Source organism: Narcine bancroftii, chromosome 13 (genome assembly GCF_036971445.1).
Source record: "Narcine bancroftii isolate sNarBan1 chromosome 13, sNarBan1.hap1, whole genome shotgun sequence".
Taxonomy (NCBI): Eukaryota; Metazoa; Chordata; class Chondrichthyes; order Torpediniformes; family Narcinidae; genus Narcine; species Narcine bancroftii.
The window spans coordinates 11,431,713-11,449,071 of NC_091481.1; the positions used below are offsets into that span (position 1 = coordinate 11,431,713).

General features: G+C 41.9%; 1 protein-coding gene across 1 annotated transcript in view; it reads left to right on the top strand.

Moving 5' to 3' along the window:
* The window catches only part of snd1 (staphylococcal nuclease and tudor domain containing 1), a 767,382-nt gene that overhangs the window by 15,073 nt on the left and 734,950 nt on the right, over window positions 1–17,359 (top strand). The window contains exons 4-9 of the mRNA XM_069908835.1: window positions 1,257–1,338; window positions 2,234–2,394; window positions 4,310–4,401; window positions 5,603–5,761; window positions 7,708–7,814; window positions 16,347–16,437. Coding sequence (XP_069764936.1) covers window positions 1,257–1,338; window positions 2,234–2,394; window positions 4,310–4,401; window positions 5,603–5,761; window positions 7,708–7,814; window positions 16,347–16,437 — 692 coding nt within the window. The remainder of the gene's footprint in view (window positions 1–1,256; window positions 1,339–2,233; window positions 2,395–4,309; window positions 4,402–5,602; window positions 5,762–7,707; window positions 7,815–16,346; window positions 16,438–17,359) is intronic.

Genomic DNA, 17,359 nt, shown 5'->3' on the forward strand with positions numbered 1-17,359 from the left:
CTGAATGAACAATGAATCACAACTTTATTTTGACTTTTTCTTGCACAATTTTTATTTATTTTGTATATAAATGTTTGCACTGCGATGCTGCCACAAAACAACAAATTTCGTGACATGTTCATGACAATAAATTCTAAGGTTTGACTTAATAGAGATAAATAAGATTGAGGCTGTACAGTCAGCACTTTTTTCTTGGGGCAACAATAGCAAATACCAGAGGACTTTGGTGTAAGGTGAGTGGAGGAAAATTCTGGGGAAATGCAAAAGGTAAATATATTTTCCACAGTGGTAGGTGCCTGGAATACATCGCTCAGTTGGTGGTGGAGGCTGATGTGATTAGGACAGGTTAGGAATGATTAGATTGTTGCAGTGTAAGTTTACAAAGGTCAGCACAATATTGTGGGCTGAAGGGCCTGTATGTTTTAGATTGGTCTGGCCACTTCTATGATCGACCTTTACTTAATTATGACCAACTGCTGCAAATATGAGTAGACATTGTTTTGATTCTGTTCACACAAAGGGTCTTCAGTTAGAAACATTAACTGTCTCGCCTTCTGCAGGTGATGCCTGGCCCAAGTGCCAAGTATTTTTTTTTTCAGATTTCCAGCATCTGCAGTATTTTTTTGACATGGTTTTATTCTTAGTTTTACATCATAAATACAAATAGGGGAAGGACTGGTAATCAGTTCTAATTGAGATTCAAACCTAGCTGGTCAGGAAAGCATTGGATTAATGATGTGACTGTACAAGGATAAAGTTTAAGGTTTCAGATACAGGTGAGATAAGATGAGAACAATAAGTAATATTATCAAAGGGAAACTTAAGATGGATACGTGGTCTAAAGACTGTTTAAACACTAAATAATGGCAATTATGTGGTGTGCAATCTTGCTAAATTTCTGTAAATTGCCAGGGAGAGAGAGAAGGTGACAAGTGATTGGAGGTTTTATGAGGTACCTAAGATAATTATTGTGGTCTTTGAAATGTTATTTGAAATAAATTTCTGATTTTCCTGAACTCTTCCAGGTAAGTAGTCTGAATAATTGAAAGTAAATTGAAAAGATCAAGTACCTCAGTGATAAATGAGAGCTGGGTGTTGACAATATGAATGTTAAATAACACTTGGATGTTGTTACCTGGGGAAATCGTACTGGGTGGGGACAGATTAAAACCAGTTCAAGTGAATCTTCATTAAATGCTTTGTTTCCAGTTTACTGATTTCTGAATCAATTCATTGAATTTTGTTCTGTTATTTAGATACAACTGGTGAGAATATTGCAGAATCATTATTAACCGAAGGATTGGTTGCAGTTCGCAGAGAAGGCATTCGAGGAACGAAGCAAGTATACTGTTCACAAAGCAACTTTTGATGAATGTAAAGAGTTGAGGATTCATTGTGTTGTTTATGTCCTTCATAAGAGTAGTATGCAGGAGAAAAAAAAGAACCCTTAAGTACCAACATAATTCATATAAATTTGGCTTGGATTAAATGCTCAATCTTGAATTAAATAAAGTCGTGGAGAGGCCAATAAGGATGAAAAGACTATAGTATTCCTCCATTTTTCTGTTAACATCCCCATCTATCAAGTTGTGGTTGCTTGTTCAAGGGTCTGGATTTGGGAATTAGTAATATTTCAATTCTTGCCTTGATTCCTCATGCAGTTCTTTGCTGGTTGAATAAAGAGGATTGAGCTTCAAAGACTAAATAAGACTGAAAGTTTAATGCCAACTTTGTTCTGTCATGTGCCTTGTGCACATTGCACTGAATCACATTAGCTGCTGTTGAAGAGCCAGACTTGAGCTGTTCCGGAGTAATTAAGTCCTACTTTTGTGCAAATCCATGATTATCTATGCAGTTTGGCACTCTGCATAGTTGTGCTGGGAAATATGCTTCCCAACCATACCCGTTTGGAGCTGGCACAAAATTGGAGATATTCATTTGAGTCACACTTGATTAATTATTTGCATAACTTTACGAAAGATTAGTGACACTTGTAATTTTAGTTTCTCTCATTTTGTAAAATGCTGTAAAAAGAATTTTTGGGATTGGAACCATATGCTTTTCAATGGTGTGTTCTTTGAATGTTTTCAAAATTGGTCAAAATACCGTATACTCCGTTATAGGCAGAGAAATGGAGGTATGCTGCCTTTCATGTCAGAGAATGGTAAACAGCATATTGTATGAAGTGCTATTTTTCTCAGAGCAGAACCTTAATTATTTTTTTCATTCTTAGTCCTGAACAAGCCAGACTTTGTGAACTTGAGGATCAAGCGAGAGCTGCTAAGAAAGGAATGTGGGGTGATGGAGGTGGTTCTCATACTATTCGTGATCTTAAATACACCATAGAAAATCTTCGTCATTTTGTGGACGCCAATCATCAGAAACCAGTTAATGGTTAGTTTTATCTTTGGTTCTTAGTTAAACTCAATATATTTTTAAATATGAGGAGAAAATGTTGGAAATGCTCATGAAGTTGCACAGCATCAGTGGAGGGAGAAACTGATTTAACATTCAAATTGATCTTTCAAAAGAAGTGGTGAAAGTTACATATTTTAATGCTAACTCCACAGATGTTGCAGCATTTCCTTGGAAAAGATGATTTTCAGTTGTGGGATTCTTTTCCGGTGGACTGCTGAGAGTGAGAGACAGTCTGAGCATGTGCAAAAGATGATCTAGAAATTTCTGGACTTGGAAGACAAACCACCACTGGGTGTGGCTATAGAATGAAAGGAACCCAAGCAGAATCATTGTCTAAGAGCAGTTTGGAATGTTGGGCATTTTAAAAAAATGAAGATTCCAAAGGCAGCCAGAAAGATCCGGACCAAGCCATTTTTTTTCTCTGCGAGCAACACAAGAAGACCACTTCGAATTTTGTGCTCTCTCTCTCTCTCTCTCTAAAAGATCTTTTGGCTTCAGTTTATCAAACAAACTGAATTTTGTTTACTATCTTTACTTTAATTGCAATCAATGTTTTGTAAGTCTTGTGTGTTTTGTGTTTGTTTGTGTCTGAGTTTTTTTCTGTTTTCTATTACACTGTTATAGAAATTTGCATAGTACCAGTGGGCATTATTACAAAAGGGGGGGATTTTGAATTAAAATTTGAAGGTGAATTTTTGTTAATAAAGTAATTGTTTGTCTTTACCCCTGTGTGATATGCCTTCTTTGTGGTTGCTGTTTTGATCTTGTAACAGTTAAGTTTAAAATTGTTCTCTGAAGAAACTGAAAAACCTTTGGTGAAGATAGGAGCAAATCTTCAGCCACCAGAGTGCCTTGGTTGTGCTTTGCTCATAGTAGCTGTTTGAATAAAGTTGTGTGAAACAGCAATGATGTGGCCCAGGACGTAGCTGTGGGGGTGATTCTCTTAAAATGTCTTCCTAAACCCAGGGGAAGTGGGGGTGGGATTAATGATTTTTAATGTTATTCATCTTTCGGGGGTGGGGGGGTGGAACCTGCAGATGCAGCGACAGTTAAATTTCAAAGAATATGTCTTGAAAATAAAGTAAAATGCCTTAAGGTTTATATATTCATGCAGGTGAAGTCTTTAGTCATCCATAGATGCTGGATACCAGGGATTTTACTGTATTATGATTTTCTTTCATGTGAACCCTTGCAAAAGTTGAGAATGAAATCTTTCTAAGGCATTTTGTTTCAGTTATTTCATTGCTGGTCACTGCAGCTGCATCCAACACCATAAAGGGAATCAAGACTTGATTAAACATCAATTTCACCTACTGCTAAGATATCCCCTTTAGTTTAGAACTGGTTTTAGATTTTTTTCTTGTGTTATGTTCTACTTTTTGGGGATGGATGATTTTAAAGTATAGCATTGGTGATTTTGATTAATGCAGTTTTTGCAAATGTCTTTTATAAAGATGATCAATGTTTTGTAAATTTTAATGATCCTGTCTTTCTTAGGTCTTCTTCTCCCTTACGCTTAATCAAAGATTAGTCAGCTATGTGCTGTGCTGTCTGACTGAAAGAATATTAATTTAGTGTTGTTTATTGTTATGTGACTCCCAAGACAGTCTCTGCCCCATCTCTTAAACTTACCTAACTTGTGTATCTGTTTAGCTGTGCATTCTGTCACCCTGATTGTCAATCTATAGTGGTTTTGTCAGCTTTCTTGAAATATACCAGTTGGACACTGCAATGCAAATCTCTTCGTCTCTTTGCTTTTGTAAAATTCGCTTGATTAATGTTTTGACTATGACTTGGCCTATTTATTCTGTTTCAAGTTCAACCAAAAAGTTGTTCTGAGTTTTGATTTTAACTTATTTCAATGGATGTATTCTGAATTTTTATTTAACAGCTGTCATTGAACATGTGCGAGATGGAAGTGTCGTGAGAGCTTTGTTGCTGCCTGATTACTACCTGGTGACGGTGATGCTTTCTGGTGTCAAGGTATAACTTTTGAACAAAATCTATTTTGTACATATAATTGCATGTGGGTGTAATTTCACACTGATCGTTGAGGTGGATGTGGCTCAAATTGTAAGTACTCACTGGATCTCACCCAATTTCTCAATGCATTGCAATTCTTTATTTATCCTAATCATTGATTGTTTTAGTTCTGAAAGTTCTTTCAATTTGGCTGTCAATATGCTGTATTACCTGCACAACATGGTAAAGTACAGTAGAAGTCCTAATATCCAGACTCTGGGATTGGGTCGGTCCACATTTTCGGATTTTCTGGATTGTCAGACAGTGCTTTTAAAATTCAAATTTAAGGAGGAATAAAGAGGTACATTTTGATAGTTTGTTCATTAACAGATTCAGTTGATCAAAACGAGCAGTTTTGGTGTTTGTGCATGCACGCACACCCAAAAGCCCACTGAATTTAAAAAGCTTGAGAGTTTCAAAAAGTCTGGATTCTCAGGTGCACTGGATTTCTGGCATCTGGATTTTTTGACTTTTACTCTACTGTGGATGTGAATAATCTGTACTTTTTTGTAAATAATGAAAGTGAGAAGACTTTATTCCATGCATAAAAATTGACATGACCAAGGCAGATGCATTGCAGTTTGCAGAGACCAATATATGGGGGCCATAAATTGGTAAATGTTTGAAGGAATTGAGTTGATCTTGAGACCTTTTTTCTAAGCTAAAGGATGTTAATGCCAGCAGCAACTTAATTGAAAAGGTAGCTGAAAATTTTAATTTGAGTTTTAAGGTAACCTTTCCATTACAGTATTAATGATGCACTCAGTGAGGAGCATTGGACAAAGTGGCAACTCTGTTTGCCTTACGGTAGGCAAAAGTTAAAGAATTTCATGCGTGTTACATTTTAAATGTAGTTTTCGTTACAATAATGGAACCTTTACCTTTAGATCTGTTTCAAGTCTTTCCAAAAAAAAATGTACCTCTTGTTGCTATCCCAGAAACAGGAATGTTGTAAGATGAAGGAAATTCACAACCGCCTTGTAGCCCTGTTTACACAAGATGTATTTCTGAGTCCTTGAAGTTAATCAGAATCAAAATTTTTTTGGTCAAAATTTTAGGTACAATTAGAAGTCTGCGGTGCATTAAGAACACTACACAGAATTGCTGTTCGTAAATTTATGCAAGTATTTGTGGCTTTTTTTAATCCCATTTTCCTTTGTAGTGCCCAACATTCAAACGTGAAACTGATGGGACAGAAGTACCAGAGCCATTTGCAGCAGAAGCAAAATTTTTTACAGAATCACGTCTTCTGCAGAGGGATGTCCAGATCATCTTGGAGAGTGTGCAAAATCAGGTCATTCTGGGCACCATCCTTCACCCGGTAAGTCTTGAGATGTTGCTATTTCTACCACGTGTTCTTTATTGGCCAAGGAATATGACAGCAAATCTCCTGAAAACATGAGATGTGGCAAGTTTGGATTAAATTTCAAATGCATATCAAGGCTACTTCCAATCAGAAGATGTGTTAATTTGATGGGGGACTCATTTTTCTTTCCATTCCTATTGATTTTTTAAAAAAGTTTTCTTGTGAGGGTTCCAATTTCAAACGCTCACAGATAATTCAGGCTTGTACAGTGTGACCATCTCCTGAGTTTGCATGGTTTTCCTGAGTAATGCTTAAAAGATATTTAAGAGTTTGCACTTTATTTTGATATGCTGCTTAACCTGGCACATCCTTCTCTGTGACTACATGTGTTTTTGCCTTGGTATAACACAACAGCATCATCTTGCTGAATGATTGTTTTTAAACTTGGATTCCAGACATCCAGGCTAATGATATGAGATGTATCAGATTCAGCACAGCAGCTGAGAAATTCTATTTTGGTTCAATAAATCCATGATACTTGGAGCAGATTTTGGCCCAGAGTCTGCTCTGCTTTTCAAAGCATGGCTAATGTACTTTTTCTTTCATTTTCCTGTCTTCACTCCATGCTTACTGATCAAGAACCAATTGTGCCCTTTTGTCCTAGATTCTCTCACTACTACTGGTTACGTCTTTGGGTCTATCTTATCTTGCCTTTTCAATATTGGGTATGTTTTGATGAGATCTCTCTTTCCCCCCCACCCACCACCATCCTTCTAAACTTGAGTACAGGGCCAGAGGCATTAAACAATTGTCATATTGCTGGACCCTCTCCAATACCAACACATCTTTCCTTGGATATGAGGCCCAAAACTGCTCTCAATACTCCAAATTTGGTCTGACAAGTGATACATACTGCCTCAGTATGATATCTTTGCTTTTGTGTTCTAATCCGATCGAAATAAACTATGAAAGTTGTATCCTGTTTAAAAACGTGTCCCAATAAAGGAGAAAATCCTTGCCCTGACTTGCTTTTGTGATTTTGAACCTCAGCAGTGTAGGGAACCTGGCTGAAATGGCATCAAGAAGCTGCTTGGTTCAAGAAGCAAATAGAGAAGAGTATTAAGTGGTGGTTGAAATTGTGATACCATCATGCCAAAAACAGAAATTAAAAAAAAAAGACTTGCTCGATCGTCTCATTTTCTGTGCTACTGTTAACTTGATCATGACAGCAGTATTGGTTTAATATTGGCGTTAGTGCATCCAAAAGTAGCAAATACTTTGGTTAGTTGTGTTATTATGCTGTCTTGTTTTTGTCAGTTGTTTAATCTATAAGTATTGGAATAACTGCTGTTGGTAGGTTTATATGGTTCTGAGTTGCATCTTCTGCAGAACATTACTTGGGTGTTGCATAAACTTGTCAGTTCTTATAAGATTGAGGCTCTTTACAGGAACAATCATGGGAGTAGACATCCCAGAAGGCATGTGTTCTTTCACTCCTTGATGCATCAAATTGATATAGAGATGTGCTATATTTGACTATTTAAGAACCTGTCTCCTTGGTAGCAAGTTTGAAACCAGCTGAAGCTACTCAATTCTGCCATCTTCTGGGTAAAGCAGCTTAGTGCACTCAGAAAATATGCTTCCTTCAGTGCGGGTGGTGCAGGAAAAATATGGGTTGAAGAGATATTGTGCCATATAAGAGCTGGAAGAAACAACAATACTTTCAATGCTCTCTGGCATGTGCTTTCAACAAAAGGCTATACATGTGATAAATGGGAACATTCTTGTTATCTCTCTATTTAATTTGAGCTGAGAGTCTGACTCCATTGGGCATGCTGTTTAAAGAATGATGTGAGTGTGCACAAAATGCAGCAAAGGTATGATTTGTTGGATGATGTTTCGAGGAGAATCATATCATTATCTGCATTTTAAAAAAAACCTGATTTTTATTGTATTCACAGAATGGTAATATCACAGAGTTGTTGCTTCGTGAAGGATTTGCTCGCTGTGTTGACTGGTCGATTGCTGTTTATACCCAAGGTCCTGAAAAACTTCGAGCTGCTGAAAGGTAAATTGTTTGAGTTGGAAAAATAAAAATAATCAGGAGGTCTAAAGATAGGCTTTAACTGTAAGACTGACGTCATTTGACAGCATTTATGACAATTTTGTCTTGCTTGAGTAATTTTACAAAGCAATCATGAAGTTAAGAATGAAAACTGAATCCAAATTTCTTGAAACAGTCTGTTGATAAAATTCTGAATTAAGATTTAAGTTTTGTGTGACTGGATTTTTAGTTGCGCTTTTCATATGGTCCTGCACGGCAGTCTGGGCAACAAAGTAGAAACCCTAGGATCCAAAGGAGAGTGGTCAATTGAATCCAGAACTGGTTCATTGGCTAATTACTGATGTGTACTTGTATAACTGGAAGGCACAGGGACTCGATGGGCTTTATGCATTTTGTGGTATATACTGAATTTAGGCTCATACTTAAATAATGGGTGGTTGATGGAGGAGAGGGTTAGTGATGAAGATGTAAAATTTAGCCAAGTGGTTGAGAGTCAGGAGGAAAGTGTTAATCTACATCAAGATGTTTGGTATTTTTAAGAAAAAAAGGTAAATGCAATTTAATCCAGAAAGTGGAGTGAATGAATATAGGAAAGTGAGACAAATTCAGGGGCCATGCAATGAATTGGAATATCCTGAAGTTTAAAGGAGCTTTAAAGTTAATGGAGCAAGTTTTTTTTAAAAAAAAGGAATGCTTTCCTTAGCCACATTATTTAATATAATAAATGTGATGCTGTGCTAAAACTATACAGCATTTAAACAACATGTGACAAGCAAGAAAGTCTGAAGATGCTGGATACTACAAATGCTGGATAAACTCAGTAGATCAGGCAGCATCGATGGAAGGCAATAAACAGTCAATGATTTGGTCTGAAAACCCTTGATCAGGACTGGGAATGAGAGCAAGAGCCTGAATAAAGTGGAGAGGGGGAGGAGCATGAGTTGACAGGTGATTGATGAATGAATATGGATGTGTGGGGGAGAGGGGAAAAAAATGAGAATAATGTAAGAAGCCAAGAGGTGATAGATGAAAGAGGCAGAGCACTAAGGGAGATCTTGGAGAGGACAGTAGATCATAGAAAGAAGTGAGCTGGAGGAAGGAAGGTTGAGAGGGCAGGGGATGGGAAAGAGAGGGTAAAGCAAAGCGGTTGGGGGGTGGGGTGGGGTGGATAGAAAACAAGGGGGAAGGTAACCAGAAATTGGAGAAATCGATGTAATGCTGTCTGGTTGAAGACTATGAAGGCGGAATATAAAGTGCTATCCTTCTAATTTGCATGTGGCCTCAATTTGACAGTAAATTTGGCCATGGACAGGCATGTCAGTATGGGAATGACATTAAAATGATGAGCCACCAGGAGATCCTGGCTGTTGCAGTGAACAGAGCAAAGGTTAGGCAGCATATTATTGTACTGTACACAGATAAGGTCAGCATCTTGCAAGAAAAAAATGATTGAGCTGGAGAAGGCACTTTGGAGTTTGAGGTTGTTGCTGAGCAATTAAAAATTTAGCTATGAGGAAGACCCAGTAAGATGAGGTTTTCTTCTTTGCTGTAGGAGAGATTCAACTGAGTGAGTAAAGATGATGAACCAAAATGAAGTAAATTGGATGACTCATTTCCCCTGGTGCGGGAGGTCATAAGCGGAGAGCATCGATTGAAAGTAATCTGAAAGGAATAGATGAGGGAATGTTTTCACTTCAGGTGGTAATGATCTGGAACACATTGCCTGAAAAGGTGGTAGTGGCAGAAACACTCATTACGTTTCAAATCCTTGTATGTGTAATTTATAAACAGCGACCGTGACCTGTAGCTCATGTAGTGCTGGAAGGTGGTATTAGGCTGTATAAATATTTTTTTCAGAATTACAAAGTATAAATGTGCCCTTTGTTGCCAGTCTAAAATGGTAATGTGCACAGTTTGATAAATTTTCCCAGTTGAATCAGCTTAGTTGCCTATGTAGGATATTACTTGATTTTCGTGGGAAACATGTATGATTGTATTGTGAAGCCCAGATCAACATCTATTTTGCGCCTTGATGTTTGTTAATGAGTTTTGAATACCTGTCATTTATCTGAGCTAACTGCCTGTCACCAATTGCTGATGGGCATTCTCTTGGTGTGCTTTGCTCATGCATTAATTGCTGAAGGGGGAATAATGAATCGAATGAGTTACTGGAGGATGGACAGTGCACATGAGATGAGGATGCTGAGCCAAATTGTAAGAATTGTCACAGGAGGAAAGATGAATCAGGAACTTATTGAAATTACTATCCACTTCATCCAATTTATTTTCCATCATGTCTATGAACAAATGTGAAATTGTGAAATTCCCCTCCTCCTATCTACAAACAATTTTCATTTTGGAAGCAAGTACATGTCAAATTTCCTGAGGTTGCCAGTGTTGGGAGGAAGTGTTTGCTGTGTGAGTAGGAAGTGTTGATGTGATGTTGCGTATGTGTTGGGGGGTAAGTAATGTTTGAGATTTGTTTAGTGTCAGTGTTGTAAAATCTTCATTGGAGCCTGTCAAAATTCAGGGTTTGCGAATTTGCAGGACCAAAGGCCATGTCATGAAGCACTTGAGTCAGGTTGTGTCTGTGACTGAAACTGGTTACCTTTCATCTGGATAAAATGAAGATAAATCATAATTAAAATACATAAAAATGAGGTAAGGGAGTTGAGCACAAGGTTAAAGGTGGGAGTAATTAAATGAGAAAGTGAGAGGAACATTAGAGAGATGGTGTGATAATTTTGAAAGGATTTATTGATGAAATTTTGAAATGAACAACAATTCACTGAAGTTTTTTATCTGAGATTGTTGAAAGCTGATGGAGTCCTTCATTAAAGATGATGTTACTCCACATATCGAGTTGCATTCAAACAGTATCATTTGCAGATCAGAATGGGAGAATTGAAGTGACTGTCAATCTTGTGAATTGGAGGTATGGTTATGGTCATTCATTCCATTGTATTTTCTCAGTGAAGAGAATAGTTTATAGAAAGTGAAAGTACATGTAAATCAATGCTTCACACTTGTGGCCTGAATAGTTATTGGGGAAGGATTGATTGATTATGTAATTTGGTTCTTTTTTAAAAAAAATGCTGGAGTCCTAACATCTAAATTATGGATGTGTGGTGGCGCACTCTCTCTTGGCGAACTGGCCCTGCATGTAACACCAAGTGGCAGGGCAGCCATGGGAAGATGGTGCTGTCAGGGTTTTCTCCCTGCCTCGTCTCCTGCCCAGCGCGCACCTGGGGCAGCGATTATGATGTCACAATGCGCGAGGTGACTGAGCTCATGCTGCCCATAAAAGGGCGCGCGCTGAATTTGAATGAAAACAACTTTCAATGTGGTGGCTGAGTCTTTCTTGGCTGTGTCCAGCATTACATTGGTGACCCCGTTGGGCCCAGACGCCTCTCTGGTCTCAAGAACATGGATCTGGCAGAGATCAATACCGTTGCCATCATACTGCCCCCCTTCTGGATCCATTGCCTGTGTACGTGGTTCTGGCAGGCGAAGGTGCAGTTTCAACCGAGGAACATTTCAGCAGACACCACGATGTTCTACCACATTGTGAGCGTGCTGGACGAAGAAACGGCAGTCAGGGTGGACTATCTAATACATAACCCTCCGGCCGAGGGTAAATATCCTACCCTCAAGAACCTGCTCCTTGGCACTTTCGGGCAGCGTGCTTCCAGGCTCCTGCACCTCAACGGGCTTGGGGACCGCCCACCATCGTCCCTAATGGACAAGATGCTGACGCTGGCGGAGGATCACAAACCTTGTTTCCTATTCCGTCAGATCTTCCTCTAACAGATGCCCGGGGACATCCAACTCCTGGCGGATGAGGACTTCATGGGTCCACGCCGAGTCGCAGCCCAAGCAGACACCCTCTGGCAAACCAAGAGGGAGAATGAAGCAACCCTCATTCAGGTTGCACGACCAAGAGCCAGTCGGCCGCAACACTCTCCCAAGCACATCCGGAGGAGCACCATTCCACCTGGTGCTTTTACCATCAGCGCTGGGGAGCGCAAGCTCGTAAGTGCTGATAACTGTGTGACTACCAGGGGAAACGACCCGGCCAGCCACCATTGATGACTACAATGGCTGGCCTTGTGGACAGCATCCTTCACATTACCGACAAGTCCACCAGCTGATGTGTCATGGTGGACACAGGAGCGGAGCTGAGCGCCCTGCCCCCCACCGCCCTCGAGACATGCACCCGATCTCGTGGTTCCACCCTGTGGGGAGCCAATGGTTCCTGCAGGGCGCAGATCCAGATCGGGGAAAGAGCCTCAGTGGGTATTGCGTTGTTGGGGGCTGACTTCCTGAGGGCACACGGACTGTTGGTTGACATGAAGGGCAAGAGGTTGGTCAACGCTCGCACCTTCCATTCGGTGTGCCTGGACGCCACGAACGCCTGCTGGCCCGAGATTGCCACCATCAGCACTTCCAAGGATGAGTATTCGAACATACTCCTTGAGTTCTCCGCCATCCTTCAACCACGATTCAGCACCACCTTACCCCAGCACGGGGTATACCACCATATCTCCATGCAGGACCCCCCCTGCTGCTCGCCAAGTCCAGACGACTTCCACGCGAGAAGCTGCAGCTGACAAAGGAGGAGTTTTCCCGCTGCAGGAGTTGGGGATCATCTGTCTCTTGGACAGTGCCTGGACATCCCCTCTCCACATGGTCCCCAAATCCTCTGGGGGCTGGAGACCCTGGGGCGATTACCGGCGTTTGAACGACGTGACCACACCGGACAGGTACTCTGTTCCACACATTCAAGACTTCTCGGCCAATCTCCATAGCGCAAGTCTTTTCCAAGGTCGATCTGGTGTGGGGGTATCCTCAATCTCTGACTACCCCGAGGACATTGGCAAGATGGCAATCATCACCCCCTTTGGCTGCTTTGAATTTCTGTGTATGCCCTTCGACCTCAAGAACGCGGCCCGGACTTTTCAGTGCCTCATGGACGCAGTGGGTAGGGACTTTGACTTTGTGTTTATCTACCTGGATGATATCCTTATTGCCAGCCGCAACAGCGAAGAGCACAAGGCCTACCTCCATACCCTGTTTGCCCGACTGGTGGAGTTTGGCTTCGTGGCCAAGTGCCAGTTCGGCAAGTAGACGCCGCAGTTCCTGGGGCACACCATCTCGGCAGCAGGTGCTTCCCCGGCACCAGAGAAGGTCGCAGTCGTCCAGCAGTTTCCCAAGCCAACTCGAGGGCCTGCAGGAGTTCGTGGGGATGGTGAATTGTTATCATTGGTTCATCCCTGGTGCCGCCCGCACCATGTGACCGATGTTCATGTTGATCGCCAATAAGGAGAAAGTCCTGATCTGGTCGGAGGAGGCAGAAACCGCTTTCGCCGCAACAAAGGAGGCCCTCGCCAACGCAACTCTATTGGTGCACCCACACCTGGAGGCACACACTGCGCTCTTGGAAGACCCCTCAGCCACGGAGGTAGGGGGCGTACTCGACCAATGGCTCAATGGACAGTGGCACCCGCTGGCCTTCTTTAGCAAACAGCTGTGCCCACCAGAGCTCAAGTACAGCGCTTTCAACCGGGAGCTCCTGGCACTGTACCTGGCCATCCGGCACTTTCAATACTTTCTGGAGGGCAGGCCCTTCATGGTGTTGACAGACCACAAGCCCCTCGCGATGGCCAAAGATCCGTGGTCAGCTCGTCAGTAACACCACCTCTCCTACATGTTGGAGTTCACCACCGACATCCAGCATAGGGCAGGCAAAGACAATGTCCCCGGCCTTGACTACACACAGTTGGCACAGGCCCAGAAGTTGGACAGAGACGCAGGCTCTCCGGACTGCCATCTCTGGCCTCGAGCTCCAGGACATTCAGTTGCCCAACAGCCCAGACACGCTGCTCTGCGACATTTCCACCAGCTTGCTGCACCCAGTAGTCCCACTTCAGTGGAGTTCAAGGGTTTTCAGCTTAGTCCACGACCTAGCCCACCCGTTGGTGAAGACTTCGGTGCAATGGTGACATAGCGGTTTGTGTGGCACGGGCTCAAAATGGAGGTGGCCGAATTGGCGAGATACTGCACCAGGTGCCAGGCCCCAATCCAGCAATTCGACCCGGCAGTGCGGAGATTTCACCACACCCAATTTGACGTCGTAGTCCCTCTGCCTGTGTCCAGAGAAGCACGCTACCTTCTCACAATAGTCGATCAGATCACGAGATGGCCGGAGGCTGTTCCCATGAAAGAGGCTTCTGCTGAGACGTGCGCCAGGAACCTAGTCAGTCATTGGATTGCTAGGTTCAGAGTCCTGGCGCACATCACCAGTAATAGGGGCGCCCCGTTCACCTCCGCGTTCTGGGCTCAGCTGGCGAACCTCCTGGGGGTTAAACTCCACCACACCACAATCTACCACCCACATGCAAATGGTTTGGTGGAGAGGTTTCATCGTCATATGAAATCTGCCTTCATGGCTCGCCTCACTGGCCCAGGCTGGGCAGACGAACTTCCCTAGATCCTCCTCGGCATCAGAACATCACCCAAGGAGGACCTACAGGTGTCTTCTCCGGAGCTGGTCTACGGCGTGCTGCTCTCGCTGCCCGGTGAGTTCTTTGGCCCAGAGCCCAACGTCACATCCAAGCACACGAACCTTTTGGCAGATCTCCATAGGAAACTATCCTCGCTAGCACCTTCCCCCACCTCGCCTCCCTCGCATCATGGTGTTCGGTTGACACATCGTCCCAAAGAGCTGGACTCGGCAGAATTCATATTTCTTCGGTGCGGCCCACATACTGCACCTTTACAATGCCCATACGAAGGTCCATACAAGGTTCTCCAGCGGTCTGGCAGGACTTTCACTTTGGACATGGGGGTAAAGATGAACTTTTCACAGTGGAACGTTTGAAGGCAGCACACTTAGACCTATCATGGGTGGAGCAGACGGCCATGCCCAAACGCCAGTGCCGCCCGCCCAAGCGGCGGGACGCGTAGCTGATTCTGGTGGGGGGGGGGGGTATTGTGTGGTTGCACACTCTCTCATGGTAAACCAGCCCCGTGTGTAATGCCATGTGGCGGGGTAGCCATGGGAAGATGGCGCTGTCAGGGTTTTCTCCCTGCCTCGTCTCCTGCCCAGCGCGCACCTGGGGCAGCGATTATGATGTCACAATGCGCGAGGTGACTGAGCTCATGCTGCCCTTAAAAGGGCGCGCGCTGAATTTGAATGAAAACAACTTTCAATGTGGTGGCTGAATCTTTCTTGGCTGTGTCCAGCACTACAGGTAACTCTTTTTTTCCCCCATGTGCCTTTGGAATTGTGGAATTTCATTTGTTGCAGTGGTAGAGTGAGAAGCTCCAAAGTACTTTCCAAAAACAATTGACAATATTAAGAAGGTTGTTTGTATTTTTGGCATATTGTCCCAGTGTCTTTTCATTTGTGATTGATCAACTGTATTGTAATGAGTCTTTGATGGACCATCAAATTCCCACATCTGTCAGGGGCATTGAACTTTAAATACATTTGAAGTAGAGTTGTGAGCCTTTCACTTTGGTGCTTGAAGAGATATTACAAATTAAAAACTTCATTTGATTGGAGATTTAGAAATGTGGAGCTTTCATTTGGAAAATTTGCATCATATTCATCTCTCTCTTGTAGTTTTATTTACATTTTCCTCCAAGATGGTTAACTCTTGCCAATTTCAAAATTGAAGGAGAAATAATTGAGAAATCAATAAATTAATCCTATGTTTAAATATTTAATGTTTGTGCATTTCAAGAGATGGCTGTTTCATTGATCTCTATAATTGGTGAATTGGGAAATGCCACAACAATTTTTGATGGTGTAGACACCATAGAGCTTGGTCTAGTTTGAAATGTATGAATGTCACCCTTAATGACTTCTGGAGCTGGTCATTGCATGTATCTGATCTCTGGTTAATGTCTCAAAGCGGCATGGATCTCCTGGTTCCATGTATGCCGATCCAAGTTTGCATTGGTGGCTTCAATTCTTGACAAGTCAACTTCAAATACCCTTTTAACCAATCATTTTGTAATGTCCCCAGAATTAGGTTGAGCGGGTCTTCTATCCAGCTCTGCCATTCATCAAGATTGAGCCTGACTTTGATCCACTTTACTATATTACAATCATATCTCTTATTGACTTGAAATCCAGATTTTTTTTGTTCATTTTGAATGATTTGGCCTTCAAAGATTCATACTGTCAGTATGATATATTGCTTGTAGATAATAGCCCACCTCATATTCAGAGGCTAAGGGAGCAGGTTGCTGATAGCCCAGCCTGGAAAAAAAAATTCTGTCTGCATTCAGGCCTTGAAGTCCACAAGGCCTTTTTTTGATCACAAGGTACAGTTAAGACCGCACTCGGTTTTCAATCCAAAACCAAATAACAGCCAAGACCTAATAGAGAACTTTGTTAGTAAGCCTCAGATGTGTACTCTATTCAGGCTTAGAGAAATTATTTCTGGCCCTGTGCTGAATGAACGGGCTTATTCTGTATCCTCCAATAAATCTTAACACACTTAGAATGCTTTTTTGTGTTGACAGATCTGCCAAGGAACGCAAACTTCGGATTTGGAAAGATTATGTGGCCCCAACAGCTAATATGGACCAGAAGGACAAGCATTTTGTGGCTAAGGTTAGTTCATATCAGCATTGGGAAGTGGTTAAATGTATATTTGCTCATCTTAAAAATGCCCAAATGTCAGGTGTTCTCTGCTGTAATGACAGTACACCTGTAAGGGAACAACACTGGAAAGGTGCCTTCCTAAATTTTGTTTTCCCCCCCCCCCCAAATAGGAATTTGGGGTAGGCTGAGATCATTGGGTCTTACTGCTGCAAGAATCAGATGTGTCCAGTTTTTGTTTGAACCTTTTATCCTGTTATACTAACATGATTCTCCACTAACATTTACTGTGTGCTGCCCTGGTTTAACTGTACAAATACATTATGTGCCCAACCAGGTTAAATTCCATCCTTTGCCCATTTTCCCAGGGGAAAATAGAACCATTTGTAATCTTCATTAGTCTCTGCTGACTAAATTTTCACCATATTGTTAACATAGATGACAATGAAACACTGACCCATGTGACGCACCACTGGTTACAGATCTCCTTCCAACAAGCCAATTTTGTATTCAATTAACTATCTCACCTTGGATCTTGTTTGATCTAATCTTCCGAAACACTCCAGTACGTTGCCCCTATCGAAGGCTAATGAATGCTCATTTGGGTAGTGTCCAATCTTGGTGATCTCTTAAAACTCGATTAAATTCATGAGACCTGATTTTCTGTGCTGACTATTTCTGAGCAGACCTTTTTCAAAAACATCCTCTGGTAGATCTCTCTCAATCCCTCCAGTAATGTTCCCACCACTGCCTTTGTCAATCAATTTTTGCAGTTCCTGTGCAATCAAAGCTAGCCTTTGCCCAATTTACAACTCATTTTGGTCTAGTCCTATTGGTTTTTTTAAATATTTAAATACTCTTATTTGTGTGGATTGAAAAATAAATCTTTGGAAATTAACTGCTTTATATGAGAAGCCTCCAGAGTTCATTCTTG